The sequence below is a fragment of the Zea mays genome, chromosome 6, assembly GCF_902167145.1.
Source record: "Zea mays cultivar B73 chromosome 6, Zm-B73-REFERENCE-NAM-5.0, whole genome shotgun sequence".
In the NCBI taxonomy this organism is placed as follows: domain Eukaryota; kingdom Viridiplantae; phylum Streptophyta; class Magnoliopsida; order Poales; family Poaceae; genus Zea; species Zea mays.
This window is the reverse complement of record NC_050101.1, coordinates 24,985,445-25,010,313: the sequence shown is the minus strand read 5'-3', so window position 1 is coordinate 25,010,313 and position 24,869 is coordinate 24,985,445. Positions and strand designations below refer to the sequence as shown.

The 24,869-nt window shown below is 45.0% G+C and overlaps 1 protein-coding gene across 4 annotated transcripts; it reads right to left on the bottom strand.

Annotated features, from left to right (window-relative positions):
* Positions 1-17,048: 17,048 nt before the first annotated feature.
* Positions 17,049-24,427, bottom strand: LOC100193670 (uncharacterized). 4 transcript variants are annotated; one of them, XR_002262596.3, is made up of 9 exons: positions 23,625-24,427; positions 20,407-20,631; positions 20,254-20,322; positions 19,593-20,166; positions 18,886-18,975; positions 18,496-18,729; positions 18,359-18,414; positions 17,838-17,941; positions 17,049-17,439 (listed from the first exon to the last, which is right to left on the bottom strand). XR_002262596.3 is itself a non-coding variant. In NM_001138763.1 (8 exons), the coding sequence occupies exons 1-7, from the start codon at positions 24,177-24,179 to the stop codon at positions 18,403-18,405; spliced, it is 1,302 nt and encodes a 433-aa protein (NP_001132235.1). In that variant the 5' UTR covers positions 24,180-24,205; the 3' UTR covers positions 17,051-17,439; positions 18,359-18,402. The 4 variants fall into 4 exon arrangements, 1 of the variants encoding a protein (NP_001132235.1); XR_002262595.3 differs by having other exon boundaries at positions 17,104-17,439; positions 20,050-20,166; XR_004849918.1 differs by lacking the exon at positions 17,838-17,941.
* Positions 24,428-24,869: the final 442 nt, after the last annotated feature.

Sequence of the window (24,869 nt, the reverse complement as noted above, 5' to 3'; positions counted from 1 at the left end):
GGATTTGCTCGAGCTGTGTGTCCTGATACCCCGCAGGGACTGGGACCACAGCTAGCTCCCGCAGGATGTCAACTTGAGGCGCAGGCCTAGGGGGACCGTCATCCTCTAGCATACCAAGGTGGTTGCCTTCGTCGAGACCCCCTAGATCGACGTGGAAACATTCGCGACTTGGGCCACAACCCTCGTTGTCAAGGCTGTGGCCATCATCGGAGCAATCGGAGAGGCAGTAGTCACATGCGGTCATGAAGTCTCGCATGGCACTGGGATTACCGAGCCTGGAGAAATCCCAACCAGAGTCAGGCTCGTCGTCTTCCTCGGAACCCAGGGGCCCGTAGGTCGAGACGGCCATCAGTCGGTCCCAGGTTGACTACATATGGTACCCCGGAAGGTTAGGATATGCCTTTATGAAAGCGCTCACCGAAGTGGGATCGCTTGGTGGATCGAAGCTGAATCTAAAAGGCACAGGGTGGAAAACGGACGGTACCTCTCGATCGACGGACGGTGACGAAGTCGCGTGGGGGACGGACTGCACCGTTATCTCAGGTACGAGGCTAACGCCCAGCAAGTCCTCCGCGAGAGTGCTGGCGTCATTTGTCCACTTGGGGTTGGCACGTTGCGGGGAAACGACACTCACCGTCATCTCAAGCGCGAGGTCAACGCCCGACATGTCCCCCGCTGGGGTGCCGGTGTCGTCGACTCGCTCGACAGCCGACGAGGTGCCGCCTCCTGCTTGGCCACGGTTGCCCCGCCTCCTCCTCCTGCGGCGAGGAAGGCGACGGGACAAACCCGAATGCTGCTCTTCCGCCACGGGGGGAAGACGTCGTCGAGTCCGCCGCCGCCGGGCGGGCTGACGGCCGTCGTTGTCGCTGCCGCGCTGCGGGGGAAGGAGTACCATGTCGTAGCTGCCGTCGAGGGACATGAACTCGAGACTCCCAAAATGGAGCAGCATCCCGGGCTGAAGAGGTTGCTGGAGACTACCCATCTGGAACTCAACAGGAAGTTGTTCGTCAACACGCAGCAGGCCCCTACCTGGCGCGCCAACTGTTGGCGTTTCGACCCCGGGGGGTCCCTGGACCGATGAGTAAAATTATCTCTGCGTGTCCCAGCCCAGATGGGTTGGCGCGAGATGGAACACAAGGGGGAAAAACCGTGGCTCGTGTTATCCTGCGCCACAGGGGGTGCGCTTGCAGTAGGGGTTACAAGCGTTCGCGAGGGAGAGAGAGAAAGAGAGAGAGCGAGCCTGTTCGTCAGCCCGTCCTCCCACGCGACCACCCTCCCGTATGAGGGCCCTGGCCCTTCCTTTTATAGATGCAAGGAGAGGGTCCAGGTGTACAATGGTGGTGTAGCAATATGCTAACGTGTCCGGCAGAGAGGAGCCAGAGTCCTATGTACATGCCAACGTGGCTGTCGGAGAGGTGCTAGAGCCTTGTGTACGCGGTGTCGTGGCCATCGGAGGAGCGTTTGAGCCCTGTAGAAGCACAGCTGTCGGGGCTGCTGGGACCTTGCTAACGTCTCCTTGCTTTCGTAGGGGGCTGAGAACCGCCGTCGTCATGGACGCACGCGGGGAGCCATCATTACTTGTTACCGGGGCGAGCCTGGATGGGACGCCGGTCTTGTTCCCCCGTAGCCTGAGCTAGCTAGGGGTAGGGTAATGATGTATCCTCCGTGGCGTGGTCGGTCCGAGCCCAAGGTCGGGCGAGGCGGAGACTCCTCCTGAGGCCGAGGTCAGGCGAGGACACGATTCCGCCCGAGGTCGAGGTTGAGGCTGAGCCCTGGGGTCGGGCGAGGCGGAGACCACCTTCCGAGGCCGAGGGTGAGGCCGAGCCCTGGGGTCGGGCGAGGCGGAGGCCACCTTCCGAGGATGAGGGTGAGGCCGAGCCCTAGGGTCGGGCGAGGCGGAGACCTCCTCCTGAGGCCGAGGCCCAAGGTCTGGCGAGGCGGAGCTTCCCGTTTGCGCCTAAGGCTGGACTTAGTTGTTGTCAGCCTTACCCTGGCGAGTGGCACAGCTATCGGAGAGGGGCGAGCAGCATTGTTTTCCTGTCAGGTCGGTCAGTGGAAGGGCGAAGTGACTACGGTCACTTCGACCTTGCCGACTGAGGCGCGTGTGTCAGGATAAGGTGTCAGGCGATCCTCGCATTGAATGCGCCTGCGATGTGGTCGGTTGGTGAGGCGATTTGGCCAAGGTTGCTTCACAACGAAGCCTGCCCGAGCTGGGCTTCGAGCGAGTTGAGGGCGCGCCCGTTGCTTGAGGAGGCCCTCGGGCGAGGCGTGAATTCGCCTGGACTACTGTTCCCGCCCGAGGCTGAGCTCGGGCGAGGTGAGATCGCATCCCTTGAGTATACGAAGCCTTGGCCTGAATTGCGCCCATCAGTCTCTGCAGCTTGTGCTGATGGTGGTTACCAGCCGTGTTTAGGAGTGTTGGGGGTACCCCTAATTACGGTACCCGACAAGATCGGATGGTGCTTAACGCATACCGATTCGCGAGAGTGTGAATTAATCTGGGCGCTCGGCTTCTAATCCAACGGCCCTAATCGACGATACCCCTTCGCGAGCCCGTTTTTCACAAGAAACCCTAGCTTTAACTATAATCAACCCGCAGTCCATGGTGATTGTGCTCTATGTCTTGCGGATTCTTGCGCAGAGACCCCCGGCTTCTCTGTTTTTATGTGCCCGATCTAGGAAATAGAAAATCCAGTAAAAGTAATTAGAAAATGATTTTTAATGTAAAAATAAATGCTAGAACTTGTTTAATTCATATAAAATTCATATAAAGTCCAAATTAATCCATTCCAGTTTCTAAAATTTTGTAATATTATTGTTCATCACCTAGTGTCTCTGTTTTGACATGAAAGCCACATTAAAATTTATATCCTAATTAATCTTGTATCAAACACATAAAGTCTTTGGAAATTCATAACTTAAAATCTATAACTCCAAAATTAATGATTCATGTTCCTAGGATCTTATTTTAATGTGTAGATTATTATTATGTATTTTGTTTACATGTTTGGTGTGATGTTAATTTTCTCTATATACTATGCTTGTTTGTATTGCGGCGAGTAGAGCCAGTGGCTGAGTATCCCGGTGTTCAGCAGATAGAAGTTGCTTAGCAGGAGCTCATTAAAGGCAAGTTGTGCCCTTGATCACTTCTTTTACCTAGTCATGTTCTTATTAATCATAATGATCTACATAGGTTAATTTTGATGGGACCCAATAGGTTACCCTAGTTTTGGCTATCTTTATACCTTGTTTTACCACTGAATTTTTGGGTAGTATATGCTATTGCTTTATGTGGTTTTGGGTATGGAGATATACATTACTCATGTTCACACTTTTATTATCAGTTTATTATTTACTGTTCATGATAAGATCATTATGTTAATGGGAACATGGAGAACCACCCGGGAAAACAGTGCTACCACAAGGGTGGTATGGGACGCCCTTGGTTGATTAACTAGGAAAGCTAGTGGATGACTACCTTACCCGATAGGGGCAAGGGCAGTAGGGGAGTGGTCAGTGTAGGGAGGTCCTTGGGTTGATTTTGTTGCGATGGCGGTCAGGCGAGGGATCCCTACACTGGAGCTTCCTATAAACTGTAGCGGGTTTTCTGAAACTAGTGGAACTTTGTAAAGGCCTTGTCATGGTACCCTGCCTCGCTTCCTTGGTAGAGGTGTATGGGGTCCGATGAACCCCGTGGCAAATGGATAACACGACTTGTGGGTAAAGATGTGCAACCTTTGCAGAGTGTAAAACTGGTATACTAGCCGTGCTCACGGTCATGAGCAGCTCTGACACTCACATTTATGGAATTAAATTCAATTTGTCATTTGCATCGCATTGGGATTATTTTATTATTACTTTATTTATTATTACTAAGGTTTTGTATTTACTTACACTTAGTAACTGCTAATAAAATTTTGACCACCTTATAAAAGCAATGCTCAGCTTCAACCTTTATTTTATTGATCAACCTTACACTTCACATGAACTCCCACCTTTGGTGAGTTCATGCACATTATTCCCCACAACTGGTTGAGCGATGAACATATGTGAGCTCACCCTTGCTGTCTCACACCCCCCACAGGAGAAGAACAGGTGGTCGAAGAGGAGCCGCCTAACGAGGACTTCGACTTGATCTAGGTGGCGTCTCCGAGACAGCTTTGTGGCACCAGGGAATTAATAATAGTTCACTTTATTTTATCATTTATTTTGTAAGACTTCCGCTATGTAATAAGTACATTTATGATATTTATGACATTTATCTCTATGCACTCTGTTATTATATGTGTTGTTCTTCCTTGGCGCACATATGAGACGCACCCGACTTTATCCCTTAAATTCGGGCGTGACAGAAGTGGTATAAGAGGAAATGTTGACTGTAGGACGAAACCTAGATAGAAATGGATAAAACCCTTACCTACTTACCTTACTCTGATTCTTTCTATACTTTTCTTGATCCTGTCTCACCTTCTACTGTTCTACTCTGATTATTCTTACCTTTTCAATTCTAAGACAAGGAGGATTTCACACTTTGGAATCCTACATCCATGACCCTCTAAAGAGATAGGAGACCCAAGACAAAATTAAAATTATTTTCTCTATTTAAAATGTTGGTTGATTGTTCTGATGATAAATGTCTGATTTGCTTCTTTGATTGATTGAAACACTATAGTTGGGCATATTATCATGTACCACCATAAGGTAATGTATTAGCTTTAGTAGGTAACACACTAATCTACTTAGCTAATAAATCCCCCAAAGTAATGTGCCTCGTAATTACTCGCCTTGTCTACAATTCTTTATTTCTTTCTTACCATGTGTATCTAACTCAGATGGTCAATACCAGGAATGGAGGAGGAATTGATCTACCCCCAATCGACACAACCGGAGGGTACTTAGACAACAACAACAACAAGCTGAGATGGATCCTCCAAATCCTCCACCAGTCGATGTTGATCCAGTAGTTGCAGCCCAGATGCGAATAATGCAACAGATGGCGGATACTATGGCGGATATGCACGCGCAGATGCGGCAGGAACGCCAATAGTTGCGCCAAGAGAGAGAGGAGATGTGTCAGGAGAGAAGGGTTCAAAAGCAGCAAGCACCACTGCCACCTCCACCACCACCACTTCCACCCTGGGACAAGCACCGAGAATTTATGAGCCACAAGCCGCCTACCTTCGCCAGCTCACCAGATCCACTACATGCTGATGATTGGTTGAAGTCAGTAGAGAATATGCTAAACATTGCCCAATGCTCTGACCGGGAGAAGGTTCTATATGCTTCTGGTCATCTGACTGGTCCTGCTGCTGACTATGGGATTCTTATGTTGCTGCCCATGATGCTGCTGACACTATTACTTGGGCGGAATTCACCACACAGTTCAGAAACTACCACATTCCTGTTGAATTAATGAAGATCAAGAAGAAGGAGTTTTTGTCATTAAAGCAAGACAACATGTCTGTCAGCGAGTACCGTGACAAATTCATCCAGCTGTCAAGACATGCTCCTGATGAGGTGGCAGATGATGAAAGGAAGCAAGAGCACTTCACAGAAGGACTCAATGGGCCACTACAATATGCATTGGTTGCTCATACATTTCCATCATCTCAGAGGCTGCTTGATAAAGCTTTAGCTATTGAACACAGACGTGTCCAACTGGGAGACTTGAAGAGAAAGGCCATTGCCCAGGGGCAGGGTAGCAGCAGTATTCGCCCTCGCTACGTTCTGCCCCAGGGTACACCAGCTCGTCCTAGAGGAGGATCACATCCAGCTCAGTACGCTCCACAGTATAGGTGTACATTCGGGCCGCCCGGCCCAGCACGGCCCAAGCCCGAAAAGGCCCATATTGTTTGAATTTTGGGCCCACGGTCATGAGCAGCTCGGACACTCACATGATTAATTTATAGAATTAAATTCAATTTGTCATTTGCATCGCATTGGGATTATTTTATTATTACTTTTACTTATTATTACTAAGGTTTGGTATTTACTTACACTTAGTAACTGCTAATAAAATTTTGACCAACTTATAAAAGCAATGCTCAGCTTCAACCTTTATTTTATTGATCAACCTTACACTTCACATGAACTCCCACCTTTGGTGAGTTCATGCACATTATTCCCCACAACTTGTTGAGTGATGAACATATGTGAGCTCACCCTTGCTGTCTCACCCCCCCCCCCCCCGCAGGAGAAGAACAGGTGGTCGAAGAGGAGCCGCCTAACGAGGAGTTCGATTTGATCTAGGTGGCATCTCTCAGTCAGCTTTGTGGCGTCAGGGAATTAATAATAGTTCACTTTATTTTTATCATTTATTTTGTAAGACTTCCGCTATGTAATAAGTACATTTATGATATTTATGACATTTATCTCTATGCACTCTATTATTATATGTGTTGTTCTTCCTTGGCGCACATATGAGACGCACCCGACTTTAATCTTTAAATCTGGGTGTGACATCAACCGTAAAGAAGGGTCACATCGAAGCGATGAAGGGTAAATATTCTCATGATGTTTCTATTGCGAGGCCCGGTGGGGAGGCTAGTGTTCCACTCCCTGAGAAAGTAGTTTACCGAAGCTTTATAAAGGTTGGGCTTCAGTTTCCTCTTCATAAGATGTTGGTAGAAGTTCTAAAGAGGTTTGACATATAACTTCATCAACTTACTCCTGATGCTTTGATTAGTGTAGGAGTTTTTATCTGGGCAGTGAGAAGTCAAGTTGTGGAGCGGAATGTTGATTGTTTCTGTAATATTCATGAGCTCCATTATCAAAGAAAAGCAAACGCGAAAGAACAACTTCATAACAATTTTGGTTGCTACACCTTCGTATATCGGTTGGATGCTCGGTGCCCTGTCCTAGCTGTGACGGAACCTCCCAAGGTATTAGGCCCACCTACAGTTGTCCTTGTCCTAAGGACCTTGGACAACCCTGTAGATGCACTTAATCAGTCGACAAGTTCGGTAACTGTATCCTCATCATTTCGCCCAAGAGCGCTTCACCCGTCACGCAGATATTACATCACATCGGAGGAAAGAATAAGCGGAAGCAAATTACAATAATTTAATTTACTTTCATCCAATATAGAGAGAGAGTATTATTATTACAATACCAGGGTATTACGAGTGCATAGAGTATTATTACAGATCAGGGAGGCAAAACACCCTCTCGCACAAAAGTTGATTGTTTTTAAAGTGGGAGGCCAACATCCTCCCGCGACTTCACTGTTGGGGCTCTTCCTTGGGTACCACCTTTGAACAAAAATAGCAAAAGTCTATTGTTTCCTCACCTACAACAACATGGGTTCGAAAACCCTGAGTACGGAGTGTACTTTCGCAAGTCTTACCCGACAAAAGAAAAGATTCTCAAGGATATGCTTGCTTGAGGGAGTCAAGGTAAGGCTATTCAAGAATCAAGACTCTGTTTGCAGAAATGCTTACTAATAGTGGATCCTTAAAAATTCAGTTTTATTATCAGTTTAAGTCATTACCTGAATCTAGAGTTCTTTCTACCCTAGTTCAAGCACTTGGCCTACACTAGCCATATTTTATCATCCCTTTTTACTTTACTGGATTGCTATGTGTAAGTCAGTGACCAAGTCTTCATGTCCGAGAAGTAACGGCGATCCGAATCGATTAATACCCAGCTGGGGATCTCCAATCACACGACATATGTAGCACTTAACCCTTGCATATGTCAACTCGCCACCGGGTTTCTCAAGACCAGACCAGGTTCACGCTAACCGAGAGCACAGATACACCACCGTCCAGCCTCTTGCCATGGAAGGTACACGCTACTCTCGCCATCTCTCCACTCCCATTGCGTGTTCGCCTTTCTAGTATTGGTCTGCCCGAGGCAAAGCTTACCCATGATGAGGCATGTGACCAGTTAAAAGGTCCTCGATCATCAGGCCTACATCGACACGGTCCTTAATCGACTCAGACAGAGACACTACACCGAGACTTCCTTCTCGTGCAAGTCACCCACCCGGTATCAGCTTTATCATTTAAAATCCCAAAGTTTGGTACCTGGAAGAGGTACATCTTGTCCGATGTTGAACCCATCACGGCCATGATGGATCCACCATCAAGTTTTATTTACGAAAACATCCCATTCCATCTGAAGCATCATCTTTTGTTAAAACCAAAACATTTTTGTTTTCTAAAGCAAGACTAAGCATCAGAAAACCTTTTAACAAAATAGGTAATCAAGGAAGGGTAAACAGTTCCAAGGAAGGAAATGCAACAATTGGTTTAGCACCCAACTCCTATCACCTAATGCATCATTCAAGTGATAAAGAGTTAAAAATCACAAGGAACAAGGTAAATGCACCGGGGCTTGCCTTGTGTTGTAGGGGATTCAGGATCTGTTCCACAGATATCAAAATAAAAACAATTCCCTGTGGGTGGAGTCTCAGTAGGTGGTGTAGTCTCTTCTCCTTTGACACTTACTTCTTCTTTGTTTTCTATACATAACCATACATATACATGAATGCTCATGTGATGCTATGAATATGCAATTATATTAATGATACATCAAGTTGTATCTTGAATACAACTTTTCTTCACGGTACACCAGGGGTACTAGGGTTTTCTGAGTCAGTACTCCACTAGGATAAGACAACTATTACCTAGAAAGCTAGGATTTTGGGTTTAGGGATCAAACAATATCCAAAGCATGTCAAACTTCACCCAAGGGCTCTTGTTATCAAATTAAGTTTACCCAAAATGTTTTATGATTTTTGGAGCTATCTAGTAATTTCTAAAATTCCAAAAGACTAGGTTTAGACCTTCTTAAATACTAAATAATTCCTGGTTTGGACTAAAAATCTTGGAACTATTTTTATTAAATACTAGAGGAATTTAGGAATCTAGTAAAATTGGTGCCATTTTTTTACATTTTTCTAGAATTTCCTATGAATTCCCTAAGCCTGGCATAAAAATAAAAGGAAAAGGAATGAATAGTAACGGGCTCAAACCAGCCCGAGCCGGCCCATGAACAGGGAAACACGCCCGCGATGCTCAATTTACGCAGAGGACCCCGGCCTTTTAAATAACTAATTAAGAACCCTTTCGCACTATTCACCTGTGTCTCTGACATTTGCACCGAGGCCCCTCCCTTTTTGTTTCCTCGCAAGATTAGGTCCCGACCACCGACTGTGGTGAACACACTCTCCTGCGAGCCTGTACTGGCCAGAATACGCATAGGCTAAGCTTCTTACTCGATCGGCACCAAATTCTACCCCTGGCGACCCTAATCCCTCAACTAATTGCATGAATCCCGGCCAAAATCTCTCTGCCACGACGACGGCGGAAATCCGAGATAATCCGAGGTGTTCACGACGATTTGGTGCGGTCTAGCTTAATCGAATGGGTCTACGAGCAACAGGGGGCTTGAGGGAGGCTAGAACACCAATCAAGGAAGCTTGAACTGACCTGTAGAGGGTTGTCCACGACGAAGTGTTCACGGTGGCGCAGAAAACGTATTTGGGGGAAACACGAAATTGGGAGGCTCTGGTGGATGATCCGAGGCAATGGCTGGTGCGTTGGATGCGTAATTACCTAGCGGAACTCACTGGACAACAATTTATAGAGTCCTACGGTGGTGGCGTCTAATTTTGAGAAGGCGCGCTGGCGGCTAGAGAGAGGGGAAGTCACTGGCGCAAGCGCTATCGTGACTTTTACCGTGGCAGTGTCTCAGGCGATGAACAAGCTACCTAAGGTGGTCTACTACAACGTGGTAAGGCTTTGAGGCACATAGCCTAGCCGGATAACGGTGAACTCCGGTGATGCCAGCGCGATTGACCGCGGCGGGACACGACGACCGGTCCGGCCAGCGACCGAATTCACCCCACACTGGATATTTTCACCCCGCCCTGATGGTATCTACTCTTACCACGGCACGAATCTCCCAGGCGGGCACGAATTGTGGTGGCAGATCACCGGCGTCGAGCTCACGGCACCGGAGATCTTTATGGTCACTGTACCATGATGATCTTCATCAGACACTCTGACAGCGCGTTTTGGAGAGCTTCATTCTCTATTTTTCATGTAACAACTCGGTCACTTGTCTGCATCAATATTGTCATCCAAAGAACTAGCTACAGGTTTGTTATAAAGATCTTACTCAGCTACCCACTCAATTCCTCACAATTTGATCTTCAAGTTCTCCCAGTTTCACTGGTGCCATAATTCAGTCAGTAGTAGCGACTGCCAGCCCAACTTTGAGTCCATTTTACTCCAAATTTTGTATGTCACCAAGGCTTAGTCACTTAAGCAAAGTTATACCCCTATCATAGCTCTACAATTTTTATGTATTGACCTAGGGCAAATTCCTTATGAATTCAGAGTTACCAAGCTCCAAACATGACTCACTTTCTCTGAATTTCAGAACTTAGTCACATAGGATTTCTTGGACCTTTTGCAAATAAGTCCAAACTTCATCACTCCACTTGAAAATTCTCCAATGTAAAAGTTACTTAGTTTGTGGTGTTCTATTACTTTGATATTTGTACTTTGGTCCAAGAGTGCCTAGAATTTACATTTACCCCCCTAGGGTTCCAATTAGGGTTTTCTAGGGTTTTTTAGGGTTTTGAGTAATTTAGGGTTTTTGTGTCACTCAAACCCAATACTCTAGATGTCTTATGAACATTTCTAGTGACTTTTGAGGTTTTCTCATTTTGGGCTTACTACTACCCTCATGCCCTAATCCCCGGGTTGAGTACCCTACCCTAGGGTTGATCACACATCAAGTCACCTCATCACAACTTCTTTTAAAATTTTTACCTAGTGAATGCATTCTAGGTGTGACAAACAACATGAAATGTCAATGCACATGATGTTATGCTCAAATTTTAGTGCCAGTAACACTAGGGGTGTTACACCAGCCTTCCAGGGAAAATGGCCAGGTTATTGGATGAAATAGTGGTTTGATGAAAAAACGATTTCGAGAAGAGAGAATATATTAAGGGAATTATTTAGAGGCCCATTATGTCTTGCTTTGATGTAAAGAGACCAGCAGTTGTATAGATGGAAGAAGCTCAAGCCTGCCTGGTGGCTTTTAATGTTGTTTGCAGTTACATTTGCACTAGAGATTTGGTTCATGAGCACATAGCCTTTAAGGTATGTCCCCTTGTGAATTAATGGGAAATGTTGAAGGCTAAGGAGGGCAGCACATCTGAACAAGGGGTAGGAAAAGGTGGTTTGGTGAACCTAAAGTATACATATTGGTACCAGAGTTAGTTTGGTGAGTCAGATCATGAAAGATTAGAGGCCATCGAATCAATGTGTAATGAGATACTTGTCGGGTATCATAATTAGGGGTACATAGATTATGCCCCTAAAATGCGCTTAACCCCAAGACCACCGTCAGACACATTCCCCGATGTCAAGATAGTGTAAACCACGACTTGCCCGAGACTCCTCTCGGCGGTCACTCATAACTCTACCTCGCCCAAGCCTGCCCTCGGACCAGGTAGGTACTCGAGGAAATCCTCATCCCGCCCGAGGTCTCCTCTCCACCGAACTACCGTTTCCGCCTCGCCTAAGCCCGTCTCGAGCAAGGAAGACAACCTCGAGCCAAGCCTCAGCCAAAGGCCACAGGGGACATGAGCATTCAATGCACATACCTACCCAGGCAACATCACAGGCGAACAGGAGCGACATGACAACAATCATGTTCGCTTTCACCAACTACGATGGTGTGTGCCCGGGAATAACGACTATTGTTCCCCCACGCCGTTTACCAACTCCAGATGGGACGCGCGTACTGTAGAGCCCAAAATTGGTACAAAAAATAATAATAAAATAATAAAACAAAGAAATAAGAATATATATGATAGAGATTTTAGAATTTTTGAAGCCTTTGGAATTTAGTAGGCAATTCATGTTCATAATCAATTAAAATATTAAAATAATCATATGAAAGAGTGGGCATCCCATACTTATGAATTTGTGGTAATACATTTTATTACCATAAGGAATCATAATTTAAATTTGACCTCAAATTATAAATGAAAATAAAATAGAAAATAGCAAAGGGAAAAATACTACACCAAAATAAAGAGAATAAAATATTTAATTAAATAAAAGCCTCTTATACTGGAGTACTCAATGGGTATGTTTAAAATGGTATAAATTTATAGTTAAATTCGAATTCAAATTTGGATTTAAAAAATGAATAAAAGAGAAACCAGAAATAGAAAAGAAAAAGAAGAAAATAGCAAATGTGGCGTTGGGCTAATTCTTTCCCGCTCGGCCCATATTGACTTTTCGTGCACAGCCGATCGGCCCGCGCGTTCACGCGCTGTGTGTCGCTGCCCTGCGGGTCCCAGTTGTCAACCAAAGCCACGCGTGCCACGCCACTGCCCTATGGGGCCACACAGTCAGCCGCTTTCCGCCCTATATCTCTGCTGCGTGGGTCCCTGGGTCAAACACGTGCCTCTCACTCCCGTGCGGGCCCGTTCTGTCGGGGTGCTTTCTTCTCCGCGGATCTCGCCAACGGTGGCACGTCCGCACAGCCAGGATCACCGCAAAGACCGGGCAGGCCGTTCCCACCGAACCGGAGTATAAGAACCGAAGCACCATGGCTTTTCTCGCATCCCATCCAAGCGCCGCCACCATAGATCACCAGGCTATTTCGTCGCGCATGCCAGAATCGCGGGGGGAAAAGGAAGCCAAACCTCGCCGTCGTGTGCTCATTCCGCGCCTAGTGTCGCTCGTTGGCCGAGGAGTTGACTATGGGGATCTCCGTTCTGTGTGGATCGCGAGCGGGTGGGCAATCGGGCTCGTGAGCCATCGTCGCGCGGCGAATTGCTCGCCAGAACCGGTGGATCGCCGCCATCTGCCATCGCTCGTGGTCAGCTTTCCCCACCGTGCTAAACTCGGTATGAGCTTCCCCCTGCTATTTCCTTTTGGCCCATCGACGTGTAGCACCTTTCAGATTTGGGAGATGTGCTTTGGGGCGCGGGTGGGCATTGCTCCGGTGAGCTCTCCGCCACGAGTACCTGCTGTGCCGCTGTGGTCAGGATCGGGTGAGAAAGAGAAGCGCGCTGACTGTAGATCGGTGAATAAACGGTCGTGATCAGATGCGTTTGATACCGATTCGGTCGTGGTGGTTGGACTGTCCGATCTAGATCGGAGGTGTGTGGATAGGTTGGCCTTTATTAGTTTTGGACCCTTAGATCTTGATCTGATGGACATGCTTGCGTACCAGTTCAGGCGCGACTAATTAGATCTGTGCGGTCATGATCGGACGGCTCAGCCCGTCCGATACCCCTTCGCCGATTGATTTTGTAAAAGAGCCCTTGTAGAATCCAGTAATTAACCCGCGGTCCACTACGTGGGTAAACTGAGTCTTGGGAAGAGTTACACCGAGCCCCCTGCACTCTCTGGTTTTTATGCGCCCGGTCCAGGAATTAGAAAAAACCAGAAAAAGTAAATAGAAAATGATTTTTAATGTGAAAATAATTGTTAGAATTTGTTTAATTCATATAAAATTTATATGAGGTCCAAATTAATCCATTCCAATTTGTATAATTTTATAATATTATTGTTTATCAATTAGTGCCACTATTTTTACATGAAATTCACATTAAAATTTATATCCTATTTGATCTTGTACAAAACACATAAAATCTTTAGAAATTCATAACTTAAAATCTATAACTCCGAATCGACCCGTTCCAGTTGTGTTAGCATCGTATAAATATTTACCACGCAGTAGCAACACTTGTTATATGATATCCCCTACTTTTATAAATATGTAACTAATAGGATTAACTGCCTTAATATTAATCTCATCTTATGGATATGATCAGATGATATTTAATCAAATAATGATTTAGATTAAGGTGGAGATAATTATTTATAGAATAACCTCTCATATAATTTACACTAACCAATTCATAATATAGATTGATATTTTAATCACATAGATCTTCTATAAAATCATAACTCCTTAATCGTAACTCCGATTTTAGTGGTTCTCAAACCTGCGATCTCGTAGCTTCGCGTAGATCATTATTATTCAGTTTGTACTTATATTTGGTGTGATGTTAATTTTATATATACCGTGTTTATTTGTATTGTTGCGACTAGCAGTGAGGTTTCGAGGATCTGAAGAATCATCCTGGTACCTGGAATCTCAAGTGCGAGGCAAGTTGTGCCCTTGATCACTTCCTTTTTACCCAGTCATGTTCTTATTAATTATAATGATCTGCATAGGTTAATTTTGATGGGACCCAATAGGTCACCCTAGTGTGTTTATCATTTTTCCCTTGTTTACCCCTGAATCATTTGGGTAGTTATGCTATTGCTTTACATGGTTTTGGGTTAATATTTCATTACATCCATGTTCCAATTATTCTGTTATGTTATTTATGTTCATGATAAGACCATTATGTTAATGGGAACATGGAGAACCACCAGGGAAAACGTGCCACCACAAGGGAGGAATGGGACCACTTGGCTAACTAATTAGGAAAGCTAGTGGAAGACTACCTTACTCGAAAGGGGCAAGGGCATTAGGGGAGTTGCATGCAAGGAGGTTCTCGGGTTGATTTTGCTGCGATGGCGGTCAGACGAGGGATTCTTGCAAGTGCTCTCCCTATAAACTGTAGCGGGTTTTTGGAAGCTAGTGGAACTTTGTAAAGGCCTCGTAGTGGATCCCTAGCCATTCACCTCGGTAGTGTCTAAGGGCCTTGCAAACCCTGACGACATGGGATACATGACTTGTGGGTACAGGGTACAACCTATGCAGAGTGTAAAACTGATGTCTGGACCCGTTACAAGTCGGTTCTCGAGTTAATCCCACAGGTTTTGCTAACAAATCCCACAAGAAATCTAGAAGCCTAACTGATTCTACACAGTTTGCCCCACTACGACGTACAGTATGGACCGTCCGCTCAGTCACATTTGGTTCTCAACAAAAAGCCACGAGCTACTGCCATGGGCCGTCGGTGCACCACCGCCACGACCACGATCATCCTAGCGACGACGACCACCACCGCTGGAGTTGGCAGCTAGACGAGGAGCACCAAAGGACGATGGGTTCGCACTCAGATGAGAGGGCACACCCCCAGAGGCAGCAGGAGAGGCCCGTTGGGCCTGCCCCCACATTTGCCACTGTAGAGGGTTGTCACGGCGTCAGCGATGGTAACAACCGCAGATGTGAGTTCCTCAAGCAAGAGATTGAGCCCATGCAGGAGGTTGATAACGAGCGTCTCATCCATGACTAGAGAGCCAAGGTCGTGGAGGGTCTTCGCCCTGGTATTCATCTGTCAGTAGTACTCAGTGACGGTGAGATCCCCCTAGACAAGCTAGCGAAAGGTGGTGTCCATGGAGGATCCGGACCTAAGGTTGCCGAGGAACTGCGCCTCTAAAGCAACACAGGCCTAGCGAGCGGTTCCAACCCCCTCCCCCGCACCCGGACGATGTCCTGCATCTCGACTGTGAGGGGGTCGAGGATCCAGGAGAGGACCACGTTGTCCATCCGACATCAGACCTGCGTCGGCACAGCTGCATCGACGAGGATGTGGTCGTCGAAGACGTAGCCGTGGAGAGTCACAGGGCTTGGTCGCGCTAGCGAGTGCTGAGCCGATTCTGGGTCGAGGATGATGGAGACAAGTGCTCGTATGCTGGGGAATCTTGCCGCCTGTGCATGAAGGCTGACGATAACCGGCATGTCAAGGGTGAGAAAAACAGCCTCGTCGTCGATGTCGTGCACGGAGTGGGAGTCAGTGCCCGGGACGCTCTCAAGCGAGTGGATGGGCACGACGAGCTAACACTCGAGGGTGTCAACAGACACATGCTCCTGCTCTTAGGCACGGGCAGTCGCCTGCGCAAGCTGGCAAGCGGCCGCAAGGGCAGCGATGGGGGCACGACGCTGAGAGGTGGTGATCGTCGACTGGTGACTGTACACCGGTGACAAGAGCGTGCCAACCCCCCCGCCCCTCGCGAGAGGAGAAGATCCATCAACTAAGGCGGTGACCACTCCCATACCCATGTGGGGAAAGTGTGGGGCCAGAAAGCTCGGCATGATAGGCAGCAGCATCGAGCAGAGGCACATGTGTCACGGGCGCGACCTCCCGTAGTGCGGCCATGTAGAGGGCGGCGAGGGAGGCGGGTGCTGTCGAGGCACCAATGCCGGTGGGGGTGATGTCGCCGGACCCGACAACGACAATGGTAAGTGGCGACGGGTCCACGACAGATGTGACCGACAACAGCGGCGCAGAGACGCCTAGTGGCAGCTACAGAGCAGAGAACCTGGGCGATGGTGCATTCATGATGGAGACGTAGTCGGCGATGGCCGCCCAAGACGAGGTTGCCATGGGAGAGAGGAGGGAGGGGTGTGTTGTTGCCAAGGACACGACGGTGTGGAGGCACGACAACTCGGCGGCTCCTAGACATGGTGGAGGAAGGGCGCAGACGGAGGAGCAGACATGGCTCGAGGTCGAGCGTGGACAGGGGAACAGAGTTGCGGCTCGACCCGCGACGGCGCTAGACGCGTTAGAGGTCGACACAGGCAATTAGGCGAGGGAGCGAACTTTGCGCGTCGGGGGCGTGGACAGCAGATGACACCGACCATGGAGCCTAGCACGTCGAGGGCGTGACCTGCGGACGCCGACGAGTTACTATAGCCGATGGCTACAGTTGGGGCTCGGGTGGGGAAGAAGGTTAAACATAGTTGTAGATACCATATTAGACTGAAAAGCCTAACCCTAAGTATGTAGTTCCTTTGTTATTAATTCAAAATATTGTCATTTATACACATTCTCAGATGTAAGAAATCAGTATATATATATCAAAATGAACAAATTTGTATAAGGAGTGATCTCTTGGTAAGATAATTATTTATTTTTATCATTAACTATATATAAAAACATTGTCACGTGCAAATTTAACGAGTCTCGCAGGGAATGATGATGGAAAATGCTTCCCCATCTCCATCCCTATTTACCTATCAGGGACGATTTTTTCCCATTTACATTTCCGTATGGAAAGAAAGTTCTCCATCCTCTAATAGATTAATTTCCCACGAAGAATCGAGGATTGGGTCCCATTGCCACCCATAACCCTAACTAGGGTTGGTGACATATTTATAATAGAATTGTTAGACCTAAGCCCATTACACAAAGAGGCCACTACAATACAACCACAGTAACTCTAACAAGAGAGATCACTATAACAAGAGAGATCACTAGATTTGTTACTCCAATTGACCAAACAGTGGTCTAGTAACACCACACATTGTCACCCATATATGAACAAAAGCCAAAACAGACTCGTTACATGCAACTTGAGACGTTTTTTCCTTAGAACATCCTATACCAAAAGTATGTGTTGTGTTTGAAGATCAAAATCATAATATTACTATTGGCATCCACGTTATGTGCAAAATGACACATCACCATTCAGTTGCCGAACGAGCTTTGTCGATGACCTATATAACACACGAAAATGGAAAATAATAATTAATTGTCTACTGCACTAAAAAGATATCAACAGACTGTAATTTATATCAAAAATATATACAAAGTGACGTCATATAAAATTTGATGATACTACTGTATGTTCCCACAAAAAACACACTACTGAGTACACACCAAACAATATGTAGCACCCAATAAGAGCTTTCATTGCATGCTGTAAAGGATCAGCACGTTAACTAAGCATCCTTATGTTTTCTCGAATACGCAGAACTACGCAGAACTGTGTATCATTGCATCAAGAAAGAAGAGAAGGCCAAAATGGCCATACAAACACGCACCCCACACACCCTCAGGTAAACTAAGAGAAACACACACTTTGTAAGCATCCTTATGGTATCGATCTACTTACAAATGGCCGTTGATGGAGCTTATGCATTCCATCTTGAAGCAATTGTCAGAGACACCAAGAAAATCATAGTTCCATGTAATTTTTCAGAAATTAATTTTGATTTCCTGAACATAAAAACTGATGTTAAAGCTTTTAGCTGCAACTTAGCATTGTTTCATGAACAGATCAGCCCAAATTAATCACTTTGTAGTTCTTCCTATCTATCATAAAAAAAGGCTTGATTGTTGTTCCTATCTATAATGCAAAATTGGACAACAGGCACAATTAAGTTTCTATCTCAACAACTTGAGAAAGGCATCCCATCAAAACAAACTAATCACTAAACTAGAGCATGTTTGCGAGTCCAATAAGATACGCTGGATGTTGCATTTTGGACATTGTTCAAAAGGTTTAACCTTCAACCAATTACAATATATAGATGATCAACGAGTGAGATTACAATAAAATTTCATGTGTTATTTTTCGAGAGCACGAGTTTCATAAGGTATAAAGTATAAACCAACAACTAGCAGTTATGGTACCTTGATGATACGGTCGGTCAGGTACTGCCTTGCTAGCAATGGTATTATCTTTGGACCTGAAAATAAATGTTTTTTTGCTTCTTTACTTATGTGGCAATAAAATAATCTATAATAACTAGAGGAATTCAAGATATTACTAGGGTATTTGGCCATGCAATTGAACACTTAAGTGCATCAAACATCTTCATCTCCCCATTTTGCCGAAACAGTGGAGCATCGCTTTTTAACACCTCACTCAAAAAAACCTTACAACATTCAGTTCCAATTCTCACGCCACCTACTATTGTAGACGGCGAACTGCTCTGAAGAATAGCCTTGCCTACTGGAGTATGTGGCCAAACTATTGAATGCAACACAACCTCTTTGCCATCCTAAACAGAAGAAGCAAATATGGAACGTTATTCAACTATTAAGACACAGGTACACAGTTGCACATGTACACATTTTGTGCTAAATATAGGCTTTATTTCCTCTACCAGAACAGAAGCATGCCTGATGTAAGTTCAATAAGTGTAAAGGGAGCTAACCATATTGGGCCCAGTCTGACTTTCCGCGTCAACCTTTCTTGTCCGGCCATGAAATGTATTGAATGGTGGCTTTATCAACCCTTGCAGTTTCTGTGGACAGTTTAAGCAAGGGATGATAAATTCCACTAAATAAAGGTGGACATATTTAGTGGAAACAGTTAATTTGGTGAAAACTTAAGAGCTGTTTTGGTTCTCATCAGCACCGACCACAAATTTGCAAAAACAAAAGCAGATTGAAGAGAGCCTATGAAATAGTTTTTTAAAGAGACGGTAGAAGCTCTGCCTTTCAATTAAGATAGAAAAAACAGTTCACAGTATGGAAAACCAAAAAAATGTGTTTTTGTGTGTGTGTGGGGAGGGGGGGGGCACTTCCCCAACAAGGGTACACACAACCACCGCACCCCAAAACACACACGAGATATCAAAGGGCTACAGCGCAATGGTCAAAGCTCTCTTTCTCGTGTCATTGTCCTCATCAACCCTTGAAGCTACTTGCTCAGTAGTTTGGAAATATAGCATCACATTTTCAGAGGTTTTCAAGTTTAAAAGCTACTTACTCAGTAGTTTGGAAATATTTTTTTCGAAAACGCATGAGAGCTGTGTATCATTATAATAAGAAGAAAAGGTGAGGATAAAAACCTCATATAAAGCCACACGAACCCACACACACTAGAGGATAGCTATAAATACAATGATAGTATGAACACCTGTACTCATGACCATGGAAACCCAAAACAGAAGGTCGCCGATTAGTGCGCTGGAGCGGAAAGGATGCTGTCTAATCCACTAGCTCCAGCCCTACACCAGATGTGAGACTCCTCCTTGACCCACTTGATGACCATGCTAGAACAAGGCTGCTCTCCATTGAAAACACAACGGTAGTTTGGAAATATTGTATCACACTTTTAGAGGTTTTCAAGTTTAAACTAAAAAATGATTTTTTTTTTGAAACCAAGAGGATGTCCCCCAAGACATCATAAATTTGAGCGTAAGCTTGCTTAATGATGATGCACAACTGGACATGTTTTTCGCTCTAGGAGTGGGTATCGATGGGGTTTGTTTGCCTTCTCATATTGATTTCTGTTAAAACCAAAGAGTTCTCTACTTTTCACCAAATTGTTTGTTTCATGTCTAAATAGAAAAGTAACAAAAGCAGGAGATAACCAGATTATCATGTGGGTTTCTTGGGGGAACGACACCATCATATTTATACTTAGATGTAACCTCCTCATTCTTTTCATGGGGGAAGCCATTTGGCACATCGATCTTCTTTTGTAGTATCTACAATAAAATAAACTTGATGTGACACATAAAAAATCACATGAAGCAACACAATAGAAAAAAAAATCAACAAAGGAAGATAATCACTTTGTGTGGAATCTGATTTTCAGCTACAGCCAGTTGAGGGTGACTCTCTTCAGATTTACATCTTACACCCTAGGAAGAAAAAGGGGACAGAAACAATGAAAAAAATTCATACCCACAGGAGATATATCAATAGTAATCAAATGACAATCTAACCTTCAATGATGAATTATCATGGAGTAGATTGCTTTGTATCGTTGCCTGATAGTGAGAATCTATCACAATCTGTCTCAGTTCCACTATTTCACGTTCCACTCGTGCCAATCGTTCTTGAGCACATATATCCAGACCATCCTGTTTATCCATTCTTGGCTTTTCCATTTGAAGCCTAGTAGCCTCACAAAGAAATACAACAGATGTTTCCATGTTTTTCATCATTGCCTACATTAGTACAAATGTATATTCATCAACTTCAAGTATTGATGGTAACGTCTCAAAAAGGTTATGGAAGGCTAATAATCTACTATGTGTCTTGCTTACTGTAAAATGTATGAATCAAACAAAGAATGCACTGAACTAAATGCATGTATACAATATTCATTTGTTATTACTTCATAGTCATAGGTTCCATTTCTTATCACAAGCATATTACATCCTGTCACTATCATATATATATATATATATATATATATATATATATATATATATATATATATATATATATATATATATATAGACACACACACACACACACACTAATAGAAACAAGTCGCAATCCTTATCACAAGCATCCACATCCTTTCACTCTTATGTGTATACTAATCCAACTAACTCTAAACCATTCTAATACAAACAAGTCACATTAAATATATATTATCTGAAAGGCATGACCAACTTGGTTGTGAAAGATCAGTTCATCCGACAAGTCAGTGCTGAAGATTTTATCCAGCTCATATAAAAATGATAATCAACCAGTAACTAATACTGCATAAAACTTGAGAAGAATATTAAGGGACAAAATACTATTATATCAAAGGTTACGAACACACAAAGAAGCAAGTAAATCTAGAAATCACACATTTTGTGGCAAGCACACCAGTGATTTCAAGTCGTCCGACTAATCGCGATTAGTCGCGATTAGTCAGGCTAGTCGGTTCTGTTAGCACGACTAGGGAGGCCGACCCGATCTGCTCGACTAATCGTCCGATCGTCCGATTAGTCGTCGACTAATCGCGATTAGTCGTCCAATTTGGGTGGAAGCGATTAGTTGCCCTGGACTCCTAGTTTAGGTCAATAGTAAGTCTTACTTGGCATTTATGTAGTAACTAGTAAGTCTGCAACTTTGCATCATATGAATTAGTGAGTTAGTGACTACTGAGTAATAACTGATGTTCAATTGTTCATGTTCTGAAACCTGCAATCTGAATTCTGTCTTCCAGTATTCATATTTGCTATGTTTGGTAATTGGTATTGCTTCCTATATGCTATATTGCTATATATAATTTAGTTAGTGACTGATGTTCATGTTCTGAAATCTGAATTGTCCAGTTCCAGTATTCATATTTGTTATGTACTTATGTTTGGTATTGCCTTCTATATGCTATATTGCTATATATATCAATATTATATACATAGGTCCTGCAAATATGTAGGAGCGCTGTAGGGACGTCCAGGTCGACTAGGACCCGATTAGTCGACCTAGTCGTCGTCCTAATCGCGATTAGTCGCCTGGTCGCCCAGGTGTATCGACTAGCAAGTCGCCCGACTTGAAATCATTGAAGCACACTGCACCAAGCATGAAATGCAACAGGTGGAAATCCATCCAGTAGAAGAATGCTGCTTTAGACATTGACACTAACCGACCAGTTATTCTGTTTCAAACTTTCAATAGATTTCAAACCATTTTTTTACAAAAACTGTGAATAGCTTTCATGTGTTCAGCCCAGTATATGACCCGAAAAATAGTATTGTTGTGCCTGTGAATGACATGTGAGGCCCAACCTCATTTGTCATTGACATAGAGTAGTGTTTTGCAAAAGGGCCTCTAGCTGAATTGGTTTTGTGGTCTGAGTAGCACTCCTCAGGTCCTGGGTTCGACTCCCAGTGGGAGCAAATTTCAGGTTGTGGTTAAAAGAATCCCTTCATCTGTCCACGCTAAAGCACAGGTCTAAGGCTCCGCCCCGGTCGCGGTTGTTCTCACATGGGCTTTGATGCCGCTATATATGGGCGGGGCACGGGTTCAGGTGTTTCTCGACCTGTGGGAGAAGGTCTTCTATACAATACTCGGGGGCTGCCTTACCCCTCCCCCTGCAGGTCGAGTTTATAGACTAGTGTTATTTTGGCAACATGTGGTTTCACTAGTGATGATAAAAGATATATTAGCACCCGAAGTTTAGAAGTCAGACAGGATGCAGCCTGAACATCATCCTCTTGTGATTGGTGGGGTAATTTGACACAAATGTAAAATGCATCTTTCAGCATATAAAAAATATTTCAGAGCAAGTGCAAACTAGAAGGGCAGAAAAAAAAGTCTGGTACACATAGCAGTTTCCAAGGCAAAGGGATGATGACTACCTATTGAAAAAAATCATTTTATTTGCAGAGTTTGATGTCACAAATTCCATTTTTTCCAGAGTATGGTGCTTCAAACAATGAAGTTTATATTAGTATACTTAAGTCGCAGTTCTGTTAGTTTCATTCCCAAATAGACATCATTGTTTTGGATTCTGGAACAGTATGCTGAAAGTGAAACCTTGAGTTGCTTGCAACCATATTTCCTATTTATAGGCAAAGCGTTGTACGGTACACTGGCTGTACTAAAGTGGGGCAATCAGTGCCTTGAAAATTGAGGACATCAGATAAGGGGCACCATTTGACTGTAGTGATGCACTCCATATTTGCAATGTCCACGCAAAATGCTTTTAGGTAATGGTCACAAATGTACGCAAAGATTGGCTATGCCCTCTTCACTATCAAATGGCATCAATCGCAGTAAAATACTTTGAGGTAGCCTACATCTGGGAACCAGACAACAAAAGATGCCTATCTATGAATGCAATTGTTAAACAAATACCATGGATCTTGAAATCAGCATAAGCATGTATAGTAATTATTAAGTAGCGGCAGGACCACTTTAACTTTCGTGTAGTTTATTCAATTGGACCCCATCCCTATGCCCTTGTCACTATATTTTCAGCATAAAGTGGAACCATGTCTAATAGCTAAATGATGTGGGCATAATATCCAAACTCTTTTCACCAATGGTTAAATACTTTGAAACAACCTAGTCCAATAATTTATTCATTAGAAGCACAACCACAATCACAAGAAAATTAAAACAAAGACACGGAAGGCCGGAACCTTGAGTTGAGAGTAATTAAAGGGAAATCGTACTCCCAAGTAAGTTTGATTAAGGATAAGAAGGGTTTGCTCACCGATTCCCTGATGGCCTTGGTGAGCTGCCTCCTCGCCCTCTTGATCTTCTTGTCCAACGCCTGGGCCTCGTTGTCATCAATGCGGGGTAGCACCCTCTCCAGCACCGCCGGGTCAAGAAGGGCCATCGACTCATCGACGAGGTGAGGATACAATTCGCGCATCTCATCTAAAGTCTTGGCCTTGTGCCCCAGCGCGTCATTGATGGATTGATGCCCGGCGTTCTTCACTTGGGCGGCGCCCTTGCTAGATTGCTCGCCGCCGCCGGCGCAGCAGGGCGCGGCGAGGGTCTCTGGGACGCGAGCCTCGTCGTCGGGGCGGCACGCGCGCCCGAATAGCACGAGCTTCTTCTTGGATGACGGCTCTGTGGCATCCGAGGCCTTGGCTGGCGTTGACTCGGGCGGCGGCGTCTTCCTCTTTTTGCGCTCGGGTGGCGCCTCGTGGCCCTTGGTGGACAGCGCCGTCCGGCTCGTGAACGCCCTCTTCGCCGCGGACGACGGCTTCGTGCTGGTGCTATGCTCTGGCGATAGGGCCTGCGGCGGCGGCGGCGGCCTCATGGCGGTAACGGCGTGTTGTGATTTTGCACTTGCAGCGTGGGAGAGGGAGCGAGGAGTGGAGATTTTCAGGAGGTCACCTTTTTGCTGCTTTACCCTCATCAAATGAGAGCTTCGACAGATTACCCTCGTGCAAAACTGATAATGGAGTTGGACAAACTGATCATTTTGAGTCTTTGCTATACAGACAGCTCGCAATGTTGCTTGGGCAGCCCACTGGTGATGCATCTCCAGGAAAGAGTACTCCAACAAATAATAAAAGGACTACCAAGAAATTGACACAGAGTAAGAAGGAAAAAATTAGCACCTAACTGTTTGTCCACCTATGTATCAACTTGATGTCTTGATTTATGAACAAGATGTCAGCTATGTATGAACTTCCTCACAGTAGTGTTTACCAAATTAGCACCTAATTGTGTGAATCTGGAATTGTCTTTGATCCAAATTGGTGAGGTTTGCTGTAAAGTTGTCTGCATGTTTTAGAATTACAGGTGCTTCACTAGAAATTACAAGTGATGCGTTTTGGTAAACACTACTCAAAAGTGCTGTAAAGTTGCTGCTGTGGGGAAGAGCCAGCCAGCCAGGCACGGCGTCCGGGTAGCAGACGTCGGCAAGGATGTAGACGTCCGGGCAGCAGACGTCCACGGTGGATTAACTGAGAAACGAAAAAGAAAGCATTCAGTAAATGAAACA

What these genes read in the sequence shown, in the direction of transcription:
- LOC100193670 (NM_001138763.1), bottom strand. Translation starts at nt 24,179, where the DNA reads ATGAGGCCGCCGCCGCCGCCGCAGGCCCTATCGCCAGAGCATAGCACC. An exon ending in CCAAGGCCATCAGGGAATCG is followed by an intron (nt 20,632 to 23,624) that starts GTGAGCAAACCC and finishes GTACTAATGTAG; the next exon opens with GCAATGATGAAAAACATGGA. An exon ending in AAAATCAGATTCCACACAAA is followed by an intron (nt 20,167 to 20,253) that starts GTGATTATCTTC and finishes ATTTTATTGTAG; the next exon opens with ATACTACAAAAGAAGATCGA.